General features: G+C 44.1%; 2 protein-coding genes across 2 annotated transcripts in view; one reads left to right on the top strand and one right to left on the bottom strand.

Annotated features, from left to right (window-relative positions):
* Positions 1–605: 605 nt before the first annotated feature.
* BHLHE22 (basic helix-loop-helix family member e22) lies at positions 606–4,531 on the top strand. Its single transcript, XM_083748764.1, has one exon. The coding sequence runs from the start codon at positions 1,513–1,515 to the stop codon at positions 2,452–2,454; it is 942 nt and encodes a 313-aa protein (XP_083604890.1). The 5' UTR covers positions 606–1,512; the 3' UTR covers positions 2,455–4,531.
* Positions 4,532–12,370: 7,839 nt separating this feature from the next.
* CYP7B1 (cytochrome P450 family 7 subfamily B member 1) overlaps positions 12,371–25,576 on the bottom strand; it is a 98,201-nt gene continuing 84,995 nt past the window's right edge. The window contains exons 5-6 of the mRNA XM_083747861.1: positions 19,648–19,826; positions 12,371–15,345 (exon numbers count right to left, since the gene is read on the bottom strand). Coding sequence (XP_083603987.1) covers positions 15,058–15,345; positions 19,648–19,826 — 467 coding nt within the window. The 3' untranslated portion in view covers positions 12,371–15,057. The remainder of the gene's footprint in view (positions 15,346–19,647; positions 19,827–25,576) is intronic.

The following is a 25,576-nucleotide window of genomic DNA, read 5'->3' as shown; positions in this document are numbered from 1 at the left end:
TGTGCTTTCAACAGTGGAGCCTGCTTCCAAGGGTAGGGCTTTAGGCGAAATTGGTCCTTTTCGCACCCAAGCCCTTGGTTTGGAAGTTGGGTGTGGAGGGAGGTGAATCCTCCTCCCATAAACACCTCCACTTCATTGCAGCCTAAAAGTGGGTTTTACGCTTATCCACTGCAAAGGAGCTTTGTACCGCGGGAAGGTGGGACGAGAGTGGATGAAGAAATGGCGGTAGATAGGAAACACCACTTTGCCAAAACTGCGAGTAAGACTAGGGAGCGTGTGCTCAAAAGTGAACAGCCCTTGCGAGAAATGGGTTGAGCCCAAGGTGAAGTTCGAGGGCCAATAAACAAGCAAGCGGCTCCTTCCCGCCTCCCCACCCCCCTCCGCCTTCGCCACGAGCTGGACGTAAACAGCGCTGGCGTGGAGAGCGTCATTCTGGCGTGGGCGCAAAGTTCGCACAAGTCCGCTGGCAGCCCTGGCAGGAAAAGTGTGCAGCCCGCCCGCCCACCGACCCCCTTTCTCCCCCCACCTCGGCCTCGCCGCTCTATAATTTGCTGGAGGAGGCCAAGAGCATTATTCGCCCTAAGTAGGGCTTTTAAGAGTGCTCATTGAGGAGTGAAAGTCGCCACACATGTCAAGCTTTAAAGGCAGTTGTTGGCTTCCTAATAGGACACAACGCCTTGCAAACATATGCGTGAAGCTGTGCCTACAGATGGCAGCGAGAAGAATGGAGCAGGCGCCTTTTATAAAGCGCGAGCTGCTGCCTGTCGTCTTCTCCTCCAGACCTGTGTGTGAAATGAAAACTCCTCCGACTCAGGGCCAAGCCTAGCGCCTGGGCTCGTTTGTTACCGTTTTAATCCTATTAATTAAAACGTTAACCTGATTGGGTAGAAAGCTCTGTCCCAACAGGCGAGGCTTCTTCATAATAACCTTCTCGGCGAGATAATGAGGTAAAAGACTCCCCCGTCTGTGGTGGCGGCGGCGGCGACGGCGGCGGCAGTGGTGACGGGCGGGTGGCGGCAGAAGCAGCAGCAGCAGCGAGCGAGCGAGCGAAAGCTGCTCCTTTCCCCCCCTCTCCCTCCCCTGCCTTTCTCCCCTCCCTTGATGGGTCCCGGAAATCTCTTGAAGGTGAATCCAAGCAAGATAAACGGTGCGAGAGGCTCGCTGGCAGCTCACAATGCCTGAGCCCTTCACAGGGTGAGAGGAGAGAGGCGCGGAGAGCGAGCGAGACCGAGAGCGAGCGACGCGCGCTGAGGGGAGAGGAAGAACGCGCGCCAAAGAGGCCGGCAGAGCAGCCTCGCCTCAGAAACACGCGAACGGCGGGAAGAAGAAGAGGGAGCAGGCGGCGGAAGAGCCGCTTTCCGAGGGAAAGGGAAGCCACCTCAGAGCCCGCCGCAGCCCGACCCCCGGCCCGGCGCCTCGGCGGAGAGGAGAGGGGGAGGGGGCCTGGGAGGGCGACAGCGGCACGAGGAGTTGGAGGAGGGGAGCCCGGCGGCGGCGGCGGCGGCGGGGACCATGGAGCGGGCTCTCAACCTGCCCACTGATGAGGACATATTCCACAAGAGTTACAGCGCGTCGGCCAAGAGGATGGAGTCCGCCTTTCGCTCGCCGCCGGGGCTCGAGCTGGTCGCCCACCAGGCGCCGCCGCCGCGCGAGCCCCGCCAGGCGCCGCCGTCTCCCCTCGGCTGCTACGAGCCGGGCGACTCCGAGGTGCTGCTGAGGGAAGGCGCGGGGGCCGGCGCGCTGGTGGCCGGCGACCCTCTGGGCGGCTCGGTGTGCGTCAAGTACGGGCCGGGCCCGACGACGAGCCGCAGCTCGGTGGCCGAAAGCAGCGGCGGCGAGCAGAGCCCCGACGACGACAGCGACGGGCGCTGCGAGCTGCTGCTGCGGGGCCCCGGCGGAGGCAGCGGCGCCGGCGTGGTGGTGGGCGCGGGGGGCGCCCTGCTGAAGGCGCCCGAGGGCGGCGCCTGCTCCAACAGCCACCACGGCCCGGGCGGCGGCGGCGGCAAGAAGTCCAAGGAGCAGAAGGCGCTGCGCCTCAACATCAACGCCCGCGAGCGGCGGCGCATGCACGACCTGAACGACGCGCTCGACGAGCTGCGGGCCGTCATCCCGTACGCGCACAGCCCCTCGGTGAGGAAGCTCTCCAAGATCGCCACGCTGCTGCTGGCCAAGAACTACATCCTCATGCAGGCGCAGGCCCTCGACGAGATGCGCCGCCTCGTCGCCTATCTCAACCAGGGCCAGGCCATCTCGGCCGCTTCGCTGCCCAGCTCGGCGGCGGCGGCTGCAGCCGCGGCGGCCGCCTTGCACCCGGCACTCGGGGCCTACGAGCAGGCGGCGGCGGGCTACCCTTTCAGCGCCGGCCTGCCGCCCGCCACCTCGTGCCCGGAGAAATGTGCCCTTTTCAACAGCGTCTCGTCCAGTCTCTGCAAACAGTGCACGGAGAAGCCTTAAAAAGAGACACGTCGCGGACTCCACAGCCCGATCCCTCTCGGTCCTTCCTTCCCTCTGGGCAGGACTTTCGCTGCAGCAGCCGCCTTGATAGGGGGAGGAGGATCTGGGGGCAAAAGGGGGACTTGAGTGCAACCGAGACCTCAGCGAAATTTAGACACACGCACGCAAAATCGCAATTTTTGAGGGGTGTATGTTTTTGGGTGAGTGTGCGCAAAGAGATATAGCAGATCGGGAGGAGAAAAAACAAATCCTCTGTCCTCCACATGGTTTCTTAAAAACTTCCGAGTACTGGGAACTTTTTCGATAAGCAGCCAAGGACGGGGAGGGAGGATTGGTTGGGCTTGGGCAAGGGATAGATGTGGTGGAAGCAAGTTGGATTGTAAACTTAGACAAATCAAGAAGGGCACTTAAAAAGTTTTTTTAAATGTTATTTTATTTTATTGCTTCTGAGCCAGGAAACAAGCAAACTTGAAATGTAGACTAATTGAGATTAGACGCGCGCAAAATTGCTCTGAAAATACTTGTATTTTTTATTTTCTCTGAACTTTTGAACCTGTGAAAATGCACAAAGTTTGGGCGGGGAGTGAGCTTAAAATGATGCAACAAAACTCCTGTTCGTGTGGCTGAAGTATTGCAGGTTTATTTTTTAAAAAAGATGTGCACCTTGTTTCTTTTCACTTTGCAATCCTGTGTACAAGAGGACACGATATTTATTTCAATGGCCCTTTCACGCCAACAGTATCCATCCTGTGTTGAGGTCATGGGTCTTCTGTGAATTTTTTTTTAAATGCTTCTTAAAATTCCCATTAACTTAAAACTTTGTGCCAAGTGTTTTAAAACGTTGATTTGCCAAGGACATGTGAACCAGAAATCTTGATGTATCGGAGCTGCTGAGGCTTATGAAAAGGTCATTCTGGGTTTTAAGTTGCATCATCCCTGTATTTATAAATTGAGCTTTAATAAATTGCTTCAGTCCAAAAATGAGAGGAGAGGTGTATTCTTAATTGCTTAATGAACTGGACTGTTGGTGACTAGAAATTCTTTGCAGCATGAAGGGATTTGTTTCTAGTTATTTACTGTGATAACAAGGCATCAGACAATAGTTCCTGCCAGGAATTTGCAAAACATGGTTTTTTTCAGATTGTAGTGTTTGGTTTCTCAAAAGGAGTGAATAAGGCGAATTTTTGACTATTGATTATGAAAGTTATTTAAGCTGAAGGTGGTCATCTGCCTTAGCTGTTGTTTCACATGCGTTTCACCCAGAATGATGATATAAGGCCCAGGAGTAAATGAATTTCTGTTTCCCTCAAAGGTGGAATTCAAAATGAGTTTGTATATGGGTGGCTTCCTTAACCAGCCCACAACCCTTTACTGGGAGTAAAGGTGCTTAACAGAACAACTCAGTTAAGTGGAAGTCGGTTTTGCCCCAGTTTGCATCCTAACTCTAAGCACACTTACCTGGAGGAGAATCCCAATAGTTCAGTCGATTTTTCTTTTGCCTAAGTGTGCTCAACATTGCAGGGTGAAACAGGTTCAAATCTGTTCTAGCCAGACGGGGTTGTAGTAGACGGAGGCAACCAGCCTCTGCAGAGGCTGTACAATCTTGCTTTAAACACACTATCTTGAAAATCAATCCCTTCGGAAGTAAAATAAACTTATTTCTAAGGAAAATATGTAGTTTGGAGTCTGGGCCTTAATATCAGCATTTAAACTTCTGCATTGTGGGTAGGATGAGCACCAATAGGACTTGAGACGTCTTATCTCTTAACTTTGACAAAACTGGATTGTGAATCATGGTGCCAATCAAGCGTAGATCCCGAAAATCTTTATTTCCCCCTCCCCACGCTTTCTTCCCACCTCGACGGGGCTTGGTATTTTCCACTACTTGCTGATAATCCAAATTCAGTCTGTCAGCTCTGGATGGCAAAACGAGAGCCGTGTTGGATCTGTTGGCAGGTCATGGATGTGTAAAGAGTGATATATGTTAAATAGGTCAATCAGATGATGACAGCGATGTATGATGGTTTGTATGTGTATCTATGTCGGAAAGAATCTTTATTAAAATATTTTGAACAAATCCTTACCTCCCTGTGCTTTGTAAGAGGGGCGAAAGAATACACCCCCATTCAGCCCTCTTCCTTTTTGCTTTGTGCAGATCAAAAAAGGGGGAGACCCCTGTTGTATGAAGGCATAAGGTGTCGAGATGACCTTGTTGTTTGCCTATTTTTGGTTCATGTTTAGAAGGGAGGGAAGGCTTCTTGTCAGGACGCATCCAGGAGCAGGGAATAAAGGCCGTCAGTCTCTTGCTTTTAGGAAGATTGAAGGCTGTCCTCATGCTACCTATGGGAAGGAGACTCTCTGGGGTGGAAAAACTCCACCTCTTTTTGTATGGTCCTCATATGCCCGTGGATAATATGGATAAGATCTCGAATCAGGTTCAGGTATTAAAGGGCACCTCCAAAGCGCTCTAGGTGGTGGCTCTGCCCTACCTGTAGCTTGCAGGTGGCTGACTCCCTCCCAAAAAACGCTAGCAAGCCTTCCCCTTTCCCACAGAGCAGCTAGAACCTCTCTTCTGTCGGGGAGGCTGCTCTGGCAGTGTGAACGTCCCGCATGTATTGGTGCCTGCGGGGCACAGATTCCGGATTGCAGCTGCGTTGGGTGCCCGGCGCCACTGCCCGCTCCTAAGTGCGGGTCTCTGTTTGTGGCGCCCTTCCGATGTCTCCCCGCGAATGCCCTCAGATGGCGCGACAGGCGAAGGCGTGCGGGGGGTAGGTGGGCAGCGGATAAATATTTTCTGCCCCACTTGGCCTCGAGAGAGAGAGAGATTAATCAGAACCTGTAACTTTTCAGGATTCATAACTGTCCAGCGCGGTTAAGGCAGGCCAGACAGGGTGGGCAGGCAGCTCCCTCGCCCCCAGGCGCCAGGAGGAACCGTCTCTCAGTATTTACTAGACAAAGCCTGGGTGCGTCTAATTATGATTATTAAAACAATTTCCATGACGATGTCTAATATTATGTTAATTTGAAAACAACTGTGTATGAAAACTGTCGACTATAATACCTAAATTCATTTAATGAAACACATCGTTAAGGCAATTAGACCTCCTGGATGTGATTAAGGAACATAATTACGACACTGTTCTGCGCCATAATTGGGTGTCTTTAATCAAGGGGTAAAGTGATCAGCAACACAGCCATTAGTTTGTATTGTTCTGTCTCTGCTGTCCATCATCCTGATTAGGAATTAAGCACAGCCAGAAGCCAGACTATCCCTCCTTCTCCTCCTCCTCCTCCTCCTCCACCACCACCATCAGTGCCCCACGCACACTTCTTTCTAGATGTGCGAATGCGAGCATCGCCAGGCTCCTTGCATCGCAGGCTTTCCCCTTCGCAGAAGAAGGGTGCCCTCCAAAGGCGCAGACAGCCTTTTCCTTCCCTTCTTGCCAGGGACAGGAAGGAGGACAATATTAGGGGAAGGAGGGGGTTTGATAAACGTGCAACCTTATCAAGCAAAAATGACTCCGGGGTGTTTTAATTCAGCGGCGCGTAAATGTGTCCAGTGACACTGCTTGACGCGCGGCTGAAGTCCTCATCAGCGCACTTTCAAGAAAGTGAGTACCACTTTGGGATTTGCTCCCAAAGAAAGTCGGATTAGGAGTGGGGTATCTCTTATATCCCAAATAAGGAAGCAACCATCCCTTTCCCATTCCCCCTGAATCCCATTACGAAGGGAATTTGGACAGCATTAGATCACCAGCTTTTACTTCGAAGCCTGCAACTAAGCGTTTACACGGCTTGGCACTAACTGCCTGAGTTGCTGCGCTTCTCGATTCAAACAAGGGAAGTGTAGCCCAACCAGTCCAGGACTTTGGGCTTTGACTTTCACGCGGTGCAGATCGCACCTGTGGCGGAAGCAGGATGGGCGAAATCCCCCCTGGCTTTGGCTTTTTCTAAGAGCAGCAGGACAGCCAAAGTCTGGGATGTTGGTGGGAACAGTTCGGCGCGTTGCTTCTTGGAATAAACGATCGTTTCTTCCCTTCTTCGCTGGGAAAGTGCTTCAACCACTTGTTTGGGCTGTCCTTGGCGATGGTGGAGCCCTCTGGCTTTTGACATTTCGGCGACGGAGTTTGTCAGCTGAGATAAGGAAGAGCCCCCTCTCTGACAGATGTCACCGACTTTAAGTAACTCGGCTTAGGCGTCGCCGAATTCCAGCAAGTTTCGATGAAGGGTGGAATGGGCCGAGAATTCCCCGTTCCCGTCGCACCTTTTGCTGCGCGCCAACTTTTAGCCCTTACTCGGGTTGATCCACCTAGAGAGCGAAAGTATTCTCTAGGATTCGGATCTCTTCCCCAGGGCCAGCCAGACTTGAAGACTCTCCCCTCCCACAATAACCCTCGTGTAATTATTTGCGTTTTACTTCCCTTGTGTGCGAGAGAGACAGAGAGCGAGAGAAAGAGGAACCCGAGACTGTTGCAGAGACTCTGGTGCGTTTTAACACTTCGCTCCTATTACTCTGTATAATCAGCAGCGTCGCTGGGAATTAACAGGGAACCAAAGGCTCCTCGATGCACTCACTGAACCGGGAGCGAGCATTGAGAATTGCGTGGCGCATCTGATCTCTCTCCTCCCTCTCTCTCCACGCGCCTCTCTCTGCGTGTGGCTCCTGCTGCCCCTCCCATTTCTTGCTTGATGGATCACTTAATCAGAAATGAATATTCCCCTCGAAGAGCTTTTGTTTCATTTCAAGCCACCCCTCCAAACCAGGACCGTTTAGTCCGTCCAAGCGTCCCCGCGCTACTTCTTCTTCTTCCTTTTTCACCTTGGTTGCCAAGGCAAGCTTCCCCTCCCTCCCTCCCTCCCTCCCTCCCTCCCTCCCTCCTTAGCCCCAGTTCTAATCCTGCGATTGTCCCAGCATGAGTGACATTGACTTTCCTAATGTAATGACTTATGAAAGATATAATCATGTGTTAAATTGAATCCTCCGTTTAACTGTTAATGGTGTGCTCTGGGCACATTTACGTATTAGATGCTATGGTAACTAATTACCACTAGAAAAAGGGATAATACACTTTGCAGACTTTGACAAATAATTATGAGTGTTCACATCCCTGCTAGCAGTCAGTTGCGGCGGATCTGCTGGAATGAGTAAGTGAATAAATGAACGGATGGGTAAGTGAACTAGTGCGCGTGGAAGGGATGAGATAATGAATAGCGGTCGAGCTTTCTTATTAAGAAATCCTTTAATGAAAAGGTGATTTAGGATACGGGGAGGGGGGCGCGTTTGGGAGAAGAGAACGAGACCCGCGGAATGCTGTCTCTAAACATAATTAAAAGTGCAATATAAACAGCAGAACATAAATATAGATGCTTTAATTTAAAAAAAAAATTAAAGAAAACCAGCAAAAGGCAGTAAGGTGAATTATCCAAGCGCCAGGCCACCTCGCAGCAATTAGCAGCGACCCTGCCCCTGCCTCTGGGAAAAGGAAGGAGACTAGTGAGGTGGATGGTTTCTGGGCATAATAGGAGGGCGATCCGAATCCTCGTGCTTTTGCAGAGTTCGACTGCTATTGTAAATCGTGCCGATTTTGCACCTTTGGTCTTGAAAGGCCTTTTTGGAGCCAGAAAGCCTAGCAACGCCCAGACAAGAAGTAACTTTACAAGCACCTTTCGCTTTCTATTAATAGTCTCCATCATGTTTTGACTTCTTATGGGCAGCAGGAGGATGCTAGGAGGTGGCGAAGCAGTTTTCCTTAACTCCTCCGCTTCCGATCTCCTGCTTTCCACGAAGGCGTGTTGGGCACGGTGCGTGTGGCTCCTCCGCATCCGTCGAAGAAGCGCCGCGCTAGCGAGCGGAGCCCATTGCGGCTCCCCAGGAAGCGATTAGTGGCCGCTTCCTTCCCCGCTGGCGGTGCTGCTAATTGCCCTGGGATTCGGAGATTCCCCTCGGGCTCCTCCTCCTCCTCCAATGAGGCGGCCGGAAAGCGCCTCCTTCCCGCCCCTTGGAAGGCTTGCCGAGCCACCCTTTCGCTCCCGTCGCCTTGGCGCGCGGCTCGTCCTTTATTATCCTCTTGGGCGGGATAGCTGAGCGGTGCGTTTTCCCTTTTCTTTCCCGCGCCGCCTACCAGACTTGCCAGCCTAGCAAAGGCCAAGCCAAAAGGGCAGCTCTCTTCGTTGCCGTTGCTCTTCCGAACTTTCCCCCTCTAGGCTTCGCGTTCAGCTCCCACATTGCAAAGCGCAGGGGATAACATTTTCGTTCTTGCAACGAGGGGTCTATTCCCTTCTCTCTCGGGCCCCGTCCTCTAATAAATAACTCTGCTCTAGCAGGCTTAAAACGTGGGACACCGACTCCCCCCCCCCCGCGACGACCCCCAAGTTCCTTGCACCGGATTAAGCACAGCTGATTCCAATGGAATTCATGTCTAAACCTAAAGGAACGGAAACCCCAACACTGAAGGAGCCACACTAGCTTCCCAGTGCAGGCCAGCTACGCCCTCCTTTACTTCGGTGGGTTGGAAATGGTCACTGTATATTTTACTTTACTTTCTTGTCCCCACAGCCTTAGTTCTTGCATTGTTTTGCAAACTCCATTGACGCTCGCTGCCAAAAGCCAAAGTCTTAGAATCGTGACGTTACTGAAATCAGGACGACTAGTAACCAGGTTCAGGCTAAGGACCGCAACTGAACTTGGTTAGGGTGGTAGTCAAGGAAGAGGTGGCGAAGTGTAAGCCAGCTGGAAGGGGTTACCTCTCCATAACAATTCACCAGAGATCAGCTCAATTGCAAAGTGCCATTAGGAGAAAGCGTCTCCTAATGGGCTTAGCTTTCCTTATAAACGCCCTGCCTTGGAAGGAGTTAAATCCCCCCTCCCCGCAATAGCCCTACGGTTGCCCTTGTCGGCTCACCACGATTCAGAGCTGTGCAGTAAAATAGCAAGTAAATTTATGATGTGTTCCAAGCACTTTTATTGCTGCATTTTAAAATTCATATATACACACACACATAAGAACTAAGATGTGTGAATAATTTGAAATGGTAGATGGCAGGGGGAAATGGTTTAGCTGAAAGGGAAGCATGTCTCATGTAATTGTTTAAAATGTTTAAAAACACATTTCTTAAAAGGTCACAAAAATTAAGCAAGTTGGAGGCTGTAATTCTGTGCTCGCTCGCTGGAGAGCCAGACACATTGAGCTCCATAGGATTTACTTCTGATGAAAAGGACATAGAATTGGGCTGTAGATTTGCTAGTCACCTGTCAACCAAATATTAAGAAAGTATCAAGCACTTAAGAGCTATTTTGTTATTGGGGTTATGACAATAGGGTCCTTTTGGTGGGGCAGGGGAAGTATTTCCTACTATTGTCTTTTTAACTCACCCACTCCTCATTCATGTCAGTTTTTATATTTTAGGAATTCAGGGATAACATTCCGGAAGGTCAAGTCTGTTAAAATTATTCCATGCTACTAAATAAAAGCGGTATGTTTTGGAATGACTGGCAATGTATCTTAATATTGCAGTGTACAACAATACGCAAAGTGTTGGAGAAAACTAGAACCACAATTAGCTTATATAACTGGAAAAGATGCTATACCTTGAGATGCAAGTGCTGTTTTGCTACCCAGAAATTTCTAGGAGTAAATTATCTTTTAACTATTAGTTCCTAGAATTGAGAGTAAATTTATCAGAATGTTGCATTGCAAGTTATGACATTTCCTCTATAAAAAGGAGACAGGGAAGCATTGCTGAAACTCTCATAAAGGTTATTAAGACACTTTCACTTTACATTTTAAACAAATCATACATGTCGGTTCCGTATATAAGTCACTTTTAGGAATTAACTGTGGGCAAATTGATGGTGTTGTGTGGGTATTAGGGTAGTTCATAAGGCAAGAAATAACAAAAGTATTGACTTCCTGTCTACTTGAGATTAAAACAGCAATTATTTGGTGAAGTGATAAGAGCAAGTGCTGAAAATATATCACCCATAGTGGTATAATATACTTACTAATCTGTGTCTGACAGCATGGGCTTTCTCACCCCTGTTCCAGTAAGGAGGCTAACCATCTACACCCATTTTAAAATAGATTGACATTCTAAATTAGAACTGTGGTTTCAAAATACATTTCTTTCATGTACTTGCACTACAAGTTAGAAATGAAGTTTAATTTTTAGGAACTACAAAGTATGCAGGCACAAATAGATCTGCTATCATAGAGACCAGATTAATGTTTGAACATACAGAGACTTCACAATGAAAGATGTGATCCATAGTAAAATATGGATAGAATTGTTTTAATATGATTGCCTAATTATGACCACATTGCCTCCTCCATATTTTTACCCAGTCATTCCTGGCATAGAATAAATGGTAAGCTAGAAATTATAAAGCCTTTAAAAAGTGAAAAAAATGATTTACCTGCTTGTATGACACATTTGACGGATGCTTATGTAAAGACATCATTTTAAGGGAAATATGCTATAACTAGGAAACTTCCAACTCTTAAATATAAATGCACCCAGTGTCAATATTTTATTTGTAGTATTGTAACCTATTTAGACCTTTAGTTTCAGTGAATGAAAGTAAAGCTATCTTGCACATATCATATACTTTACTATACTTTGTATACATAATGTCAAGGCAAATATTAGCTATGGATATCATACAGGGAAATTACTATTATGTTTATTTCTGCCTTGGTTGTATGATTAGGATCTTGGCTGTATGATTAGGACCAAAATACCTTGATTGTGTGAACAGGACCAAAATGTGCAGTTTATTTCATGTTTTAGTATAAAGTTACAGTGGTAGCTTAATGACTTGCTTAGTACTAAATGATTTTCAAAATGTAAGTCCATTTATTAAATGTTGCAAAGTTATGCATGCTGTTTGGCCACCAAATAATTTTTCTGTCAACTCACCAGGCATGCACAAATGGTGTATTTTTAAATGGCTAAGTGATATCTAGTCCTGCATGCCTTGATCAGTAAAGGGTATATTTTAATACGGAGGTCACAAGATTACAGGCATGGGTGAGATTATGGAATGGCTCATCAATAGCTGGATTCTCACCATTTATTGTATGAGGCTACTTGGATTTAAGTAATCAGTCTATTAAAGTCAATTGGATTAAGCAGGCTGGAATCAGAACTATTCCCAACTGAATTAGTTTGTGGATTGTACGGGTATATATGTATACTTATAAGAACTGCAAGCAAATGTTATTTTTTCATTTTACTGACTTATATGGCAGAATGTAACACATGTACCATCAACAGCAAAATGTCCACAGGTAAAGGATGCAGAAAGATTACCTTTATATTGAAGTGATCCCTGGAAGGCAGAAGGCAGAAGGACATACTGAGATTTCTCTAGGTGGAAGATAGCTCAGCCAGCAGCCTTTGAACCTGCTCCTCCACCCAAACGGAGTACTTTTTTCTCATCCAAGGGCATACCAGTTTTTTCAATCTCCTCCTTACATCATATTCTCAGGGTAATTCACAAACATACTGCAAAATGATGGTCTCCAGCCATTTTCGGACTACAACTCCCATCTTTCCTCGCTAGCAGGAACAGTGGTCAGGGATGGTGGGAATTGTAGTCCAAATACAGCTGGAGACCCAAGTTTGGGAAACCATGTGCTAGAGTATGATCACCATCACCACTGCCTCCAGAAACTGGTTATATTTCCTGCTATCTGCCTATATATTGACACATTAATAGTGGTATGGAGGAATCGGTCAGTTAGCTGGCATTTTAAAATAGATAATTAACATCTCAGATGTGTATGTCAATTTCAGCCTAGTTTGTCAGAAATGTCATGATATAAATGAAAAGTAAAATCAAATGGTATTGTTTAGAAAGGCCGGTTTGTGATGGGGTCTACTAATGGCACAACAGTTAATAATAATGAGGCAAACCTTTATGAGGTCAGAGATACTTTATTAGTAGAAAAAAGAGTAGATCATTGATTGATTTGAAGATTTGATACAACTTATGTCAGTTTGTAAGAACATCCTGGTAGGGATGTGGCAAAGATAAACACATAAAACTCTAGGAAGATGCAGTCAAAGGAAGGCACTATTGAGTCCAATGAAAACAAGGCAAAGCATTTATTTCCTACATTCTCCTACTGAAATAAATTACTTAATACGTACTCTGCATTTTGTGCCACTCAGTTTCATAAGACCAAGTGAATATTCCAAAATAAGTTTGGGCTGTAATCCTATGCTCACATATCTGGGAGTAAGTCCTGTTAAACACAGTGGGTCTCCAGAGTCGAGGTGCTTAAAGTTATATTGCCTATGAAAAATTTTAGGACAACTGTTTTGTTAGCCTCTGTATATGCTTACTGTTTCAAAAAGTTTTACTTTACCTTACAGCGGACTTCTTGATTTTTGTGAATGCTCGAGGGAATGTTCATAATTATACATTTCTGTGATTTAGCTTCATTGCTCTGTAAGGCTGGCAGATGTTCACCTGGAATGTGTTCCTGTATCCTTAAGAGAACACATATGCCAGGGAGTAGGGAACCCCCTCCCCCAAATCTCCTGTCATGAAACTCCTCTCCCATACCACCCCTTCATTCTGACAGGCTCTTGCCATGAACTGGCTGCCATGGGGGGAAAAAACAGAAGACCAGTCCTGGAATTTAAGTTACAGAGAAAAGTTGCTGAAAGAATTTCCACAAACTTAGTAATTCGTGAGCTGGTAAAGTGGTAGCAGTTATAAAAATACAAGACTCAGCCATAAGCACTTCAGCAAAATCTATTTTGAGATCTGATGAGTCTATTCTGTAGGGTTGGGGCTCTGTCTAGCACTTCCCAGTATGTTCTATGCGCAGAGAGGGTTTGAATGGCAGCTGGGCACCTAGCAGCCAATTGTGCTCTGAGAGATCTCTTCTCTAGTTTTCATTTGCACATTTACAAATGCTCTCCTATTGGTTCCCACAGAGGCACTTCAGCTTCAGAGCTGTGATTAATCTGATGTATGCTTTGCCTTTGACAAAGTGCCATAACATCCTATCATATTATATTCCAACACATGATATTTAAAATTCAAAATCCTAAAAGCACAGCATGAATCAAAATATGGGTTGTGCTGAAAACAAATACCTGCTTTCATTTTTCACAGTTGCTAACAAAAAGGATGCCAAAGAAGGATTGATCATAACTCTAGTAAGAGACACCTTACAGCCCACACTGACACAACAGTGTCTGTGCTCAACATAATAGGGTGAAACAGATGTGAGCTGTTATTGGATATGTAGTGGTAGAACTTATTTGTCCATAAACTTACAACACCATCAGTGTCTAATATGATCAAGAAAGTTATATGAAAAAAGCAAAGCCTATTTCAAAGTGCAAGCATCTCAAAAGCCACAGATAGATTTTCCATCAATTCAGAAGTTCCCCAATCTTGTGCTGAAGATTGTTTTTTAGACAACAGTTTCTAATGTTACTCCCCACAAGGAAGAGTTGTTGGAGATGGTTCCAAGTTAAAACTTAGCTCCTCCTGCAAGCTGATGTAGCTGCATTGAATGGGCAGGTTAAAGGGGGAAGAGAAGGTCTGCATAGTAAGAACTGTGTGTGTCCTGCACCAAATGTCTCTGAAGGCACTATGATGAATCAGTTCTGAGTTTAAATTTAGTGGATATGTATGCACTTAGTATAGTTCTGTTTCCATAAGGGCGAGGTATCACAATTTTTTTTTAGTTTCACACAATCAATATTTTTATGTTCTGGTTATGCATTTACAAAGAGAAATGTTATAAATGAGTTGGACAATCATATATATATATAAACACTGCCCCCAAATATTTAGAGTAAAGCAAAACGAAACCCTCAGTCCCTCCACTATATTAATTTCCAACTAGAAAAGTGCTCAAAATCCCAAATGAGATTCTATGTGAATTTGATTCTTTGATGAATTTGTGAAAAAGGACTGAATGGGCATTAGAAGCAAGTTTTGTTGATGTTGAGTAGTGTTCTTATGGAAAATAGTAAAGGTAAAGGGACCCCTGACCATTAGGTCCAGTCGTGACTGACTCTGGGGTTGCGGTGCTCATCTCGCTTTATTGGCCGAGGGAGCCGGCATACAGCTTCCAGGTCATTAGCCAGCATGACTAAGCAGCTTCTGGCGAACCAGAGCAGCGCACGGAAACGCCGTTTACCTTCCCGCCGGAGCGGAACCTATTTATCTACTTGCACTTTGACGGTCTTAGTGCCAAAATAAGAGAGACTTTTGTGGAAGAGGCAGACAAAGGTACTTTGCCAGCCCAAGCAGCTATACCACACAATTCAGTAACTGTGCCTTCTGATCTCCTGTACTTTCATACAGCATGTACATTAGGAGCTGTACTACAAAAAAAGTAGCCACACTGAGGGCACTGATGCAGATAGAAAACTTGTAGAAATAGAATATTTCACCCATCCCATCAAAAGTTTAACTTAAAATGGCAGCAATATGAAAAAAAAAATTATCAAAATGTGGCAAGCCTCCCTCATCCACAATTGTAAGGACACCAGAAAGATATGGCAACCATAGTGCAAAAAGACAGAACAAAACCTGAGTAAGTTATTTGTAATGTTGGAAACTGTATTAGAGTATTAATTTCTTAGTTTGTAACGAAAGGCAATGTCAGTGTCTGGCAAGAGTATACCAAGACCTATTCTACTCTTGTCTTGTCCAACTTGCTTTTCTTCTGTTATTTCCACATCAAAATATGTCAACAATAAAACCAAGAACAGCTTAATTTCATTCATTGCAAAGAACCTGCCAGGACACTTGCTGATTCCAGAGCCAAAAGGCATCAGAAAGTATTTCAGCTTCCTTCCCTGTTTGTAGAAGGTGGTTTTCTTCTTGCCATCCTCTATGTAACGATCAAATTTATACTTCTGAAAAATAGAGAATGTGAGCATTAATATAGTTGTATAAATATAGTGATGACAACGATGTCAAGATTGATCTGAAAAGCAAAAAAGAATAAGCAGTGGATTTCTTTTTTATATGTGCTACTTTTAGAAGGCAAGGTGGTACCTCTGTCTTAAGCACTGTGAAAATGCTCTGGGGAGACAGCTATGAGTTCAACTCTGGAATCACATCCAGAGGCTGCACATTTTGCCATGTTACTTTCCCCACATATCTTAGACTCAACTCATGCGCTTTTGTTTCCCAGAATGCGGTCAACACAAGTTGACTCTTACTGACTTTGCTCTTTCTGATCTTGAGTCGAGTGCACACAAACAGTTGATGATAAGCTACATCCAGTGGCATAACTAGCCACTCAGGTGCCCAGTGCAGCGCATGTGCCCTGTAGCCGGGGACGGGGCAAGCCGCCCATGGGGGTGAGGCCCGCTGTGTGGAGCCTCTCTGCTGCCTCCCCCTCAGCTGTAGGGTGGCTCAGGGAGAGGCGGTGGGCAGATGCAAGCCCCACACTGCCGTTTCAGGCAGCACAGAGCCTGCATGCGCCCAAGACACCATGTCACTCCCAGGAGAGACGCATGGCTCGGGCAAGCTGCAGGCCCCATGGTAAGTGCCGGCCCCTGTGGCATGGTACCCAGTGCCAGCCGCGTTTCATTACATTTGTTGACTGAACTAAAAAGTTTCATGAGCCCATTTTTTTAAAAAAACAAACTCATTTTGTCATTTTTCACACACATTCCCCCCCCCCCCCAGTGATGACATCCGGCATGGCCCGCAACTTCCCGCACCCGCCTTCCTCTGCCACTGGCTACATCCTTTCCTGTGTTTTCCAACACAACCCTATGCACATCATTCCACAATTAAGCTGAATAGGACTTTCAGGAATGTGTGTATAGGGCTGCAGCCCTAGTACACTATTTATAGGCTGCATTAGTCCATTCATGACAAACGATGTTGGGCAGAAAGGCTATTGAACTGTGATGATCCTGGTTTTGTCAGATCCTTTCCAGAACTAAAAACTATTATTAGTATTCCAAAACTTATAATACATCCTTATCATAAAAAAGGAGAATTGACTCTACTTCATGTCACTAATTAGAATTCATTTTACATGAAATGATGGAACATAATACCGAAAAAAGTAATGGAAAACAATTACAATAGCTGTGCAACCCTGTAAACACACATGTGTCCACAGACAAGAATTTTTGTGTGAAAAGGGTGTATTGTGAGTCTTGAAGTGTCTCTCTGTGAAGTAGCTAGGAAAATCCAAAGTGGGGACTTATTTCCCCTCAACAATCCAAGTTAGTTAATTTTAAATTAGAAAAGTAGTTACTGCAAAATTAGAAAAAAAGGTCCAACAATTAAGGATTGGGGTGGAATAACATTGAGCATAAGGAACTCTGAGACTTTTGCCCAAATTAAGTAAAGGCTAGTACCTCTTTAGTGGAGAACTAAGTAACTTTCATGTTAAATAATCAGGAAGCAAAGTGGTAATCACAAATTATCAGAGACAGGACACAGAAGGAAGTTGACTTCTCTAGCTCCTTATGTCAGCGCCAGTTTGTGTGAAAAATGAGCTGCTGTAAATATATATAAAAGTAATAGCCCAGATTGAAGCACCATATTTCCCTCTATTGGAGCCTAAAGCCTACAAATACTCAATGGCTCTAGTCTGATCTCCATTTGTCTTGTTTTCTGGAACCTAATTTAAAGCAATTAAAGAATTAAAGAATAATTCAAATTTGATTGATTATACACAAATTCAACTTAAGCAGAAGTGGCAATGGTCTACCCCATCATAATGGCTCTTACAGTAGAAGCTTTGAGAGATTTTTTTTTAAAAATGTAAACAATGCATATCCTTCAAGATGTTCTGGAAGATGCAGACTTCCTCTGTCAAGGAAGTGCTTCTTTACTGAGGAAAGTCAAATTACAATTGCAATAAGCACAATATTTGTTTATTTATTATCAATTTTCAATTGTACTCACAGCTAGCTTTGTGGGTTTGTCCAGAAGTTGGCTCCAGGCTACTGAAGCTGCTGCTGCCATGTTTCCCAGGAACAGATTTGCAAATCCGGCAACTGTCCCCGGGAACCGGGGACATCTGGTAACCCTACCTTATACCTGCTGTGCAGGGCTGAATTTAGGTTTGATGAGGCCCTAAGCTACTGAAGGTAATGGGGTCCTTTATATGTCCAGCTGTCCTTTGTCAACAACAAATTGTCACTTTTTTGTGCTGATTATATGCTATATTGTAATTTATGGACCTAATAAGTATCTAATGCCATTTGCACATAACAAAATATGTATTTTATCAAAGCAGGCGGGGCCCATTACTTACGTCATAGGAGCCTACACAACACAAACCACTGTTGCTGTATGTAGGTTTTATTTTATTTGTTTTTTATCTTCTATTTTGGAAATGTAGATCCAGTTTTTCCCCCTTTAATTTTTTTGGGAGTCCCCAAGAGAGTGGTGCCCTAAGCTATAGCTTGTTTAGCTTATATGTAAATCCGGCACTGCTGCTATATGAATAAAGCTGACTGCTTTGTTATAAGGTCTGTTGCTTGGACAAAATGGATTATTTAGTGTGGCAGAATGTACTCTGAAATTCTGCCTATTGACACCAAGCAGGTGCCTTCACTGTACAGTCGTACCTTGGCTCCCAAACGCCGCAAACCTGGAAATGAGTGTTCTGGTTTGCAAACTATTGGCTTCCTGCAGCCAATCAGAAGCCACGCTTTGGTTTCCGAATGTTGTGGAAGTTGAACGGATTCTGTTTGACTTCCAAGGTACGGCTGTACTCTTTTTGGCACCTGCTGACAACATTTTTGTTTAGACAAGCCTCCCCAGACATGTAGAAGGTGGATGCATTTTATTACAGTATCTGCTTTTATTTTATTGCTGATTTTAACATTTGAATGTCTCAAAGTGTTCTTTTTTCCTGATAATTTTATTGTTTGATTTTCTTTGTATACCAGTTCAAGGTGGTTTTTGTTTTTACAGTTAAGCTGTGTCTTAATTTTATGAAAGAAATAAATAAATAAGTGTTAAGTAATGCTATGCTCATCTGCCATAACTAGTGTGATTGCAGACTAAGTCAAAAAGCCACACAGAGGCAGTAGTACAAATGTAAGAAGGGCTTTTTCTGCCTTCTGAGTTTAAGCAGGAACAATGGTGGAAAATAATAATAATTTAGTTACCATATTAAAACACATTAAAAACATTTTGAAACAACTTACAATGCTTGTTTTCAGATCAAAGACCTGTGATATTCTGTGTGATACCACAAGTAAAATTTCCCCAGATAATCCAAGTGATTTTACAAGTCTATACAGTGGCAGGCAGTCTTTCAAGTAACCTGGTGCCAAGTTGTTTAGGGTTTTACATGTTAGTATAGTGTATATAATCAGTTATTTTATGTATCATAAAGGAAAAAAAGCTCTTCAGAGTCATACATGACATATGTAAATCCACAGTAGTCATTTCATGGCTTTGTTTGTTTAATAAATACATAAATCTTTGTTTGCTTGTGGTCATCTTCCTCCAACTAGCAAGAATTTCTCAGTCAAAATCTAGGGAACATGACTATGCAATTTGCATGCAGGTGATGAACTTCTGGAGCTGTGTTAAGGCTCAGCTAGGGTGGATTAATTTCCAGCCTTTGATATTCATTAACTTTTGCTTCAGATGGGGAAAAAATACAAGGAGATGACACAATTACCCTCAAAGCTTCACTGCCGAGCAACAGCTTTACAATCTTGAGTTCACAACGCCATACTAATTGACCACTAAAGGGCCAATCCCTATAAAGAGAGGTGAAAAAGCATAAGGCTCAAGAAGACACCGCTATTATAGGGGCTTTAGAGAGTCAATGATGCTTTGGGGGCACTTAGCTAAATGGCCCACATTATTTGCTCTTTAAGCCACCTTCTATTATCCAGCCTTCTTTGGGCATCCAATGATCCACTTCCAAACAAAGCCTAGATTTAGCCTCAAGTTTATGGTAGTCAAGGCACAATTGTCAGTTTCTCTCAAAGGGGTAGCAGTCACCCTCATCACCATATTTCTCTCTTCAGGCCAAGAATCCTTTGACCTGAAGGCACCTTGAAAAGATCTGAAAGTAGGAAGATTTGTTCCACAAGAAGGAACAACACCTCCCCCCCCCCCCGCTTTCTTTTTCTTCTTTTTTTAAAGCTCTCTATATTACAAAATGCCTGGCTGCTGAAATGTGCCTGAAGTGGTATGTCTAATAGCAGCTGAATGTTTACCTTGGGATCTTCGTAGACCTCGGGGTCCATGTGCAGAACTGGAGGATAAATTGCTACCAAATCTCCTTTTCTCAAGCTGACTTCCTGGTTCCCTTCAAGCTTGAGAATAAAATTTTCGCTGGCGATGCGGATGTTTGTGGAAGATGAGCAAAATCGGAAACTCTCGTTGATAGCACTTTCTGAATATAAATAAAGGGGAATTTGGGGGTGGGGGAGAGAGAAAGAACCCCAAAGCATTAAAGATATAGAAGGAGATTGGAAGTTATAAGCTGCTACAGCTGCCAAAATTCGACAGGTCTACTAGAGCAGGCTGGCAAAGAAAGCAGTGTGTGTGTGTGTGTGTGTGTGTGTGTGTGTGTGTGTGTGTTAAAAAGAGGTAATAAACTTTCCCAGAGGGCTAGAGAAGAAGCTAAGCACTTCTGAACTTTTAAATATAATCTTTCCCGATAGAGTCAGTGAATTTAGTTAGGCTCTAGGCAGTGCAGTGGGTTTTGGGTGGAAAAACCATTATTTGGGCATCATGTTGAAAACGCCACAATCAAAAGAGATGAATGCTTTTATGCATTTCCATACATCTCAGGGATTGGGAACAAATACCAGGCATAGCTTCAATGGCTCTGTTCTGCCTGTTTTTTTAAAAAACACACACACAACCATGCAAGACTGCAGCCATGCATTACAAAACCATCTACTTGAATAACCCTACAGTCATATGCGAGGCAAGAATATTGGGAATTAAGGAACCCTTCATAATATCTACTGCTGGCTGAGCAAATTCAAATTAGGTGTGGAGCTTTGACAAGTTAATGGGGGGAAGCCCATATACAGCACAACATTTTGACACAAATCCCAAACCTTTTTCCAGAAGCCCACCTTAACTTGGAAGGCTCTAGAAGGCAAATGTCCTTGCTTTCCCAGTGGCCTTCACCTCTTGCTCCTAGCACGACAGATTTTATGGCTAATTTCCGGCAATTTATCCTGGCAGTTTGAGGAGGAATTCCTTTGGGAATAATATGCATAATTTGCATAAATCATTCTGATAGCATGCATACCAGCATGTAGCTGCTGTCTGGGCCTGCATCTCTGACTTTATAATCAAAACTGACTATCTTTCCACCAGCGAGGCTGGGCGCCGTAATAGGCGGCATGACTCCTTCAAGTCATCAGTGTGAAAATTAGTATTTACAAAAAAAAAAAAAAAAAAAACACCCTATGAAAAGCCCCAAAGCAGATCTTCCTTCTCACCAAAGATTCAATAGATGGTTGCTTTCATTTTTTATTTGGAATATATGAGAAACCTAAGTGGTATGTGAAGCCCTGTGACCCACCCCCTCACTTAGCTTACTAGAGATGGTAGACCCCAACAGCTAGTATACTAGAGAGAGTAGCATCCCCAGCATGGAAACATCTGAAAAAGATAATAACAAACGTTCTTTCACTAAAAATTAAATCTCTTGCAGGGCGCATAGCAAATAAAGTGGCCTTGGATGCTTTCTCGCAGGAGTTTTTTCCTTAAGCGTGCATTTGTCTAAAGAAATGAGGCTGCGGTCAGCTCTGTGTGGCCAGCGCCGTGATTCAATGTGACGTACTGTGAGGCTGTGCATATTCTTTTGGACTGCCTTCGTTACTATAATCAGGGAGAGTCAAATCGGCTTGTTGGTGACGAAGCCAGAAAAGAACTCTGGTTCCAGAACACGGCCTCTACTGCAGATAGCCACAAGGCACCTGACACGATAGATTTCAACTGGCAGCACTCTGGCAACAAAAAACTTTACGCAGTACAAAGGAAAAAAGGTCCAGACTCCACTCCTCGGCTGCCTCCCGCAGAGGAAATCTGAAGCCAAATAACACCCTTTTAAGTCGGCAGTGTGGAAATGGTAGCTGCCATTGTGCGCTGATGGATCCAAACCGGTGGGAGGGGAATGAAGAAAGCACAGTGGTGACAACAACAGCCGTAGCAGCAGCGAACGAGCAAAACACAGCGAAAGTGCCGTCGCTAAAATAGGTTTATGCTGAGTAGCACGAGCAACACAGCCATGTCAGATTGGCCGACATGCTCCCAGGAAGTATGGCAAGTCGTGTTGCCCATTGCGGTATCGCAAATGACAATTGGGCAAGCACATCCAATGTGGGAGCTAATCACAATAATGGAGCTCAGAGTGTGGCTTAGTGGTCAGATAATAAATGACAAATCTGTTTTACCTTCCAGGACCAGCTATGTGGGGGAAGGCGAGCTTGGCTCTAGCTCTGAGCGATCATGCCGATAATCCTTAGATGACAAAAGTAATGAGTCACATTATGATCAACAAAGGAGGATGGAGCCTGTGTGGCTCTGCGGCAGCCTACTATTAAAATAAACAAACAAAAAGGACGTTTGTTTCAACGTTTCACCCCCCCCCCCCAATAAAACCCCTTCCCCGATAGCCTCTGTACGGATGCCCAAAATCCACATCGAGAAGAATGACAACTGGATGATAAAACTGCAGTCTGTACTTGCTGTTGTCATACTTCAGTAGCCACAAGCCAGTGCTCCTGTCAGACCAGCTGGGTAGCTAGGGAGGTCTTCCATTCTGCACCATGAGGTACAGTAAATTATCCAGCACGGTAGAGCAACATCTGTTTCTGTGCTAGTGCCGAACAAACAAGGCAATTTAAAGCATACCAAGGGATAACCAAGCAGCAAATGAACATGACCCTCGTTTTCCCCCCTTCCTACACACGCGCACACACAAGATGTCAAAACTTTCAATGCTCACAAAAAGGGGTTTTCAGGAAAGTCGACATTTTCTATGCATCGAGAGACCACAGGCACCTCACAGTATTTTTGGATTTTTCCCACTTGCATCTTCCCCCAAACTCCGCTCACTCTTATATACTCTTTCAATTTCACCCTGGATCTTTTTTTAAAAGTTGAAGCCGTTTCAATATACTTATAAATATTCAGTCTTTAAACCTAATTTGCTATACTTAGTTCACATGCCTTCAAGCATTTGTCTTCCAATTTCCACTGAATAAATGCGTACTAATGAGAAATAGAGCAAGCTGCTGAGGCAAAGCTGGGCGACTTGCGCCTGGCCTGCCACCAGCTTGTGATAGGCAGGCAAATTGAGTTAAAATGAAAAGTCTTGTCAGCTGAAATACAACACGGTAGCCAAACAGCAAGCTGTCAATCATCCAGCCAAAACAAGGGACTGCAGGTAATAAAAGGTCATTGTGAATCATTAGTGCATTTGGCTTTTGTAAGCAAGTTAATTTTAATTAAACATGATCTAGATCTGTAACTGTTTAATAATAACAATAATAAACCTTACAGTACATAATGGATAGTTAATTTTATACTATGCATTCTGCAGGTAAATAGGAGGACCCTATACATATCAGGAGTGGCATGGAAGAAAAAAAGTTGTCAGGGTATGCAGATATTCTAGATAGGTATTTTGTTCATCCAGGGTGATGTGACTATATAATGTCTAGAGAAAGAAGTGATTCTGTAGCTGAGAACGGGAAAACCCTAAGTACATTATAGCATACAGATACATCCCCATAACATGTCCGTTCAGTCTTTTGGAAGTGTTTGCACCCTGACATACCGGCTGGTTTTTGCTCTGCTACATCTTGCTGAAAATAAAGTCATTATTGAAGTAGTTCTCTTTTTTTGTTGGAAATGCCTGGAACGCAATAATGCTCCAGGGAAAGAATAATTCACAATAGGAATGTATGCAGCAATTAAAATTTATGCAAATAAAACATGACCCAAGCTAAATGCACAGTGATGAGGCATAACTGTTTAATCTGTTTTGCTTCCTTAAATCTTGGTGGTAGTTGTAAAAAAAAATAGACCATTTCTGTGTATCAGTTTCTAAATTAAAGCTCTGCAGCAAGTCATAGTGGCCAATAATACATGTCACTGGGAATGCAAAAGTCATTGTCTGATTTCTTTGCAAAAGAACATGTAGCACCAAAAAACTTGATTGGAGAGTTATGGAGATCCCTGAGGGAAGAAATGTAAGCTAGCAAATGGGATCTGGTGAAGTAATATTTTCCTGACACTTTTAATTCTGTGATAAAGCTGGCTACAGCGATTCCTAAGAAAGAAGGTTACCAGCACCTGAAAGATTTCTCCTGACCTGCTTCAAGAATATATATTATTTGTATCAAGAAGTACCTGTATTTTTCGCTCTATAAGATGCACCAGACCACAAGATGCACCTAGTTATTGGAGGAGGAAAACAAGAAAAAAATATTCTGAATTTCAGAAGCCAGAAGAGCAAGAAAGCAGCAATGAAAGCAGCAATCCCTCTTGCTGTTCTGGCTTCTGGGATAGCTGCGCAGCCTGCATTCGCTCCATAAGACGCACACACATTTCCCCTTACTTTTTAGGAGGGAAAAAGTGAGTCTTATAGAGCAAAAAATACAGTAATTCTGTAGTGGCTCTCAAGCAATTTAGAAACACTTGGGAGTAAATAATCAACAGAAAGCTGCTTTTTTGTTTTGTTTTTTACTAGCTTTCAACATCACCCATGTGGTGATTTGGTAGTTGACACACAGTGCTCCCCACAGCTCAGTGGTGAGCATGGATTCACCATCTTTTTAGTCATAGACTGTTATATCTAGAGGGACGGAATGGAGATGAAGGAATCACAGCTTGGAAAACCAAAAACAAAGGGCAAAAATGCTGTTTGGATTTTTTATACATACAGACAGGAACATGTATGTAAGGAGGATTGTTCTGATAGAGGAAAAGCTTTGACTGAAGAGTTGTACGGTGTTTCTAACTGTTTTAATAAATAGTTACTTGTACACCACTTAAGAGATGGTCGTAATTAAGTGGTATATGAATTGTGAAAAACAATGACAAATGATAATCTGTACTGTTTTACTGTTTATTTATAGAAAATATTTGGATACCGCTGTGTCCTTAAAAAAATATCAAAGTGGTTTACAGCAATTAAAACATAAAACTATAAAATTTAAACCATTAAAAAGTTTGAAACAGACATGTTTTACATGGGATTCTATATGGAATTGCTTTAAGCTGCTGTTAATGGTTTTTACACTTTTCTTGTTTTATGGTTGTAGGTGTTTTATCATTGTATATGTCATTGTTGTGACCTGCCCTGGGAACGTCTGGTAAAGGGGAATTTGTGCATTGAGCGTCTTGCAAAATGATTTAGGCAGCAATACCTGAGGTCTCTACAAGTTCTTCTGCAAACAAAGCAAACCTGACTCTATTTGTATGATCAGGAACCTTGCTCCTGACTGTAGCTATACTGTGGAGCACAGAGGACTATCACTCATTAAGCTAGAGAAGCAAGATTGGTGTTATACAACTGCACTCATCTTAAGACACATACCCTTACACAGCTATTTGCATGTCCCAACAGTTATGCTTTATTTGATGCCAAAGGTCTTTGAATATAGAGAGGGTATATTACAAGTCCTGAGAGGGTATATTACAAGTCCTGATTAGATCACTTGCCCCATGATGTATCACCGTCCAGTCTCATTGCTTCCTCTCACATTTTTCACTCGTCTCCTCTTATAAATACAGTGGTACCTCGGGTAAGAACTTCATTCGTTCTGGAGGTCCGTTCTTAACCTGAAACTGTTCTTAACCTGAAGCACCACTTTAGCTAATGGGGCTTCCCGCTGCTGCCGCGCGATTTCTAGTCTCATCCTGAAGCAAAGTTCTTAATCCGAGGTAATATTTCTGGGTTAGCGGAGTCTGTAACCTGAAGCGTATGTAGCCTGAAGCATCTGTAACCCGAGGTACCACTGTATAGGCTGATTACACTCTGGATTTAGCCTTCATTAGCAGATTTCTTATAATCCTATGAACTTGCTCAAAATAATTTTATGGAAGCCCCCATATAAAGTATATTTTATCTTTAGCTAGTCAAATACTTAAGTAATAGCTGGGATTGCATTC

This window comes from Podarcis gaigeae (genome assembly GCF_964106915.1).
Source record: "Podarcis gaigeae genome assembly, chromosome: 7".
In the NCBI taxonomy this organism is placed as follows: domain Eukaryota; kingdom Metazoa; phylum Chordata; class Lepidosauria; order Squamata; family Lacertidae; genus Podarcis; species Podarcis gaigeae.
Note: the sequence above shows the minus strand (reverse complement) of the source record. Positions and strands in the feature narration are given on the sequence as shown.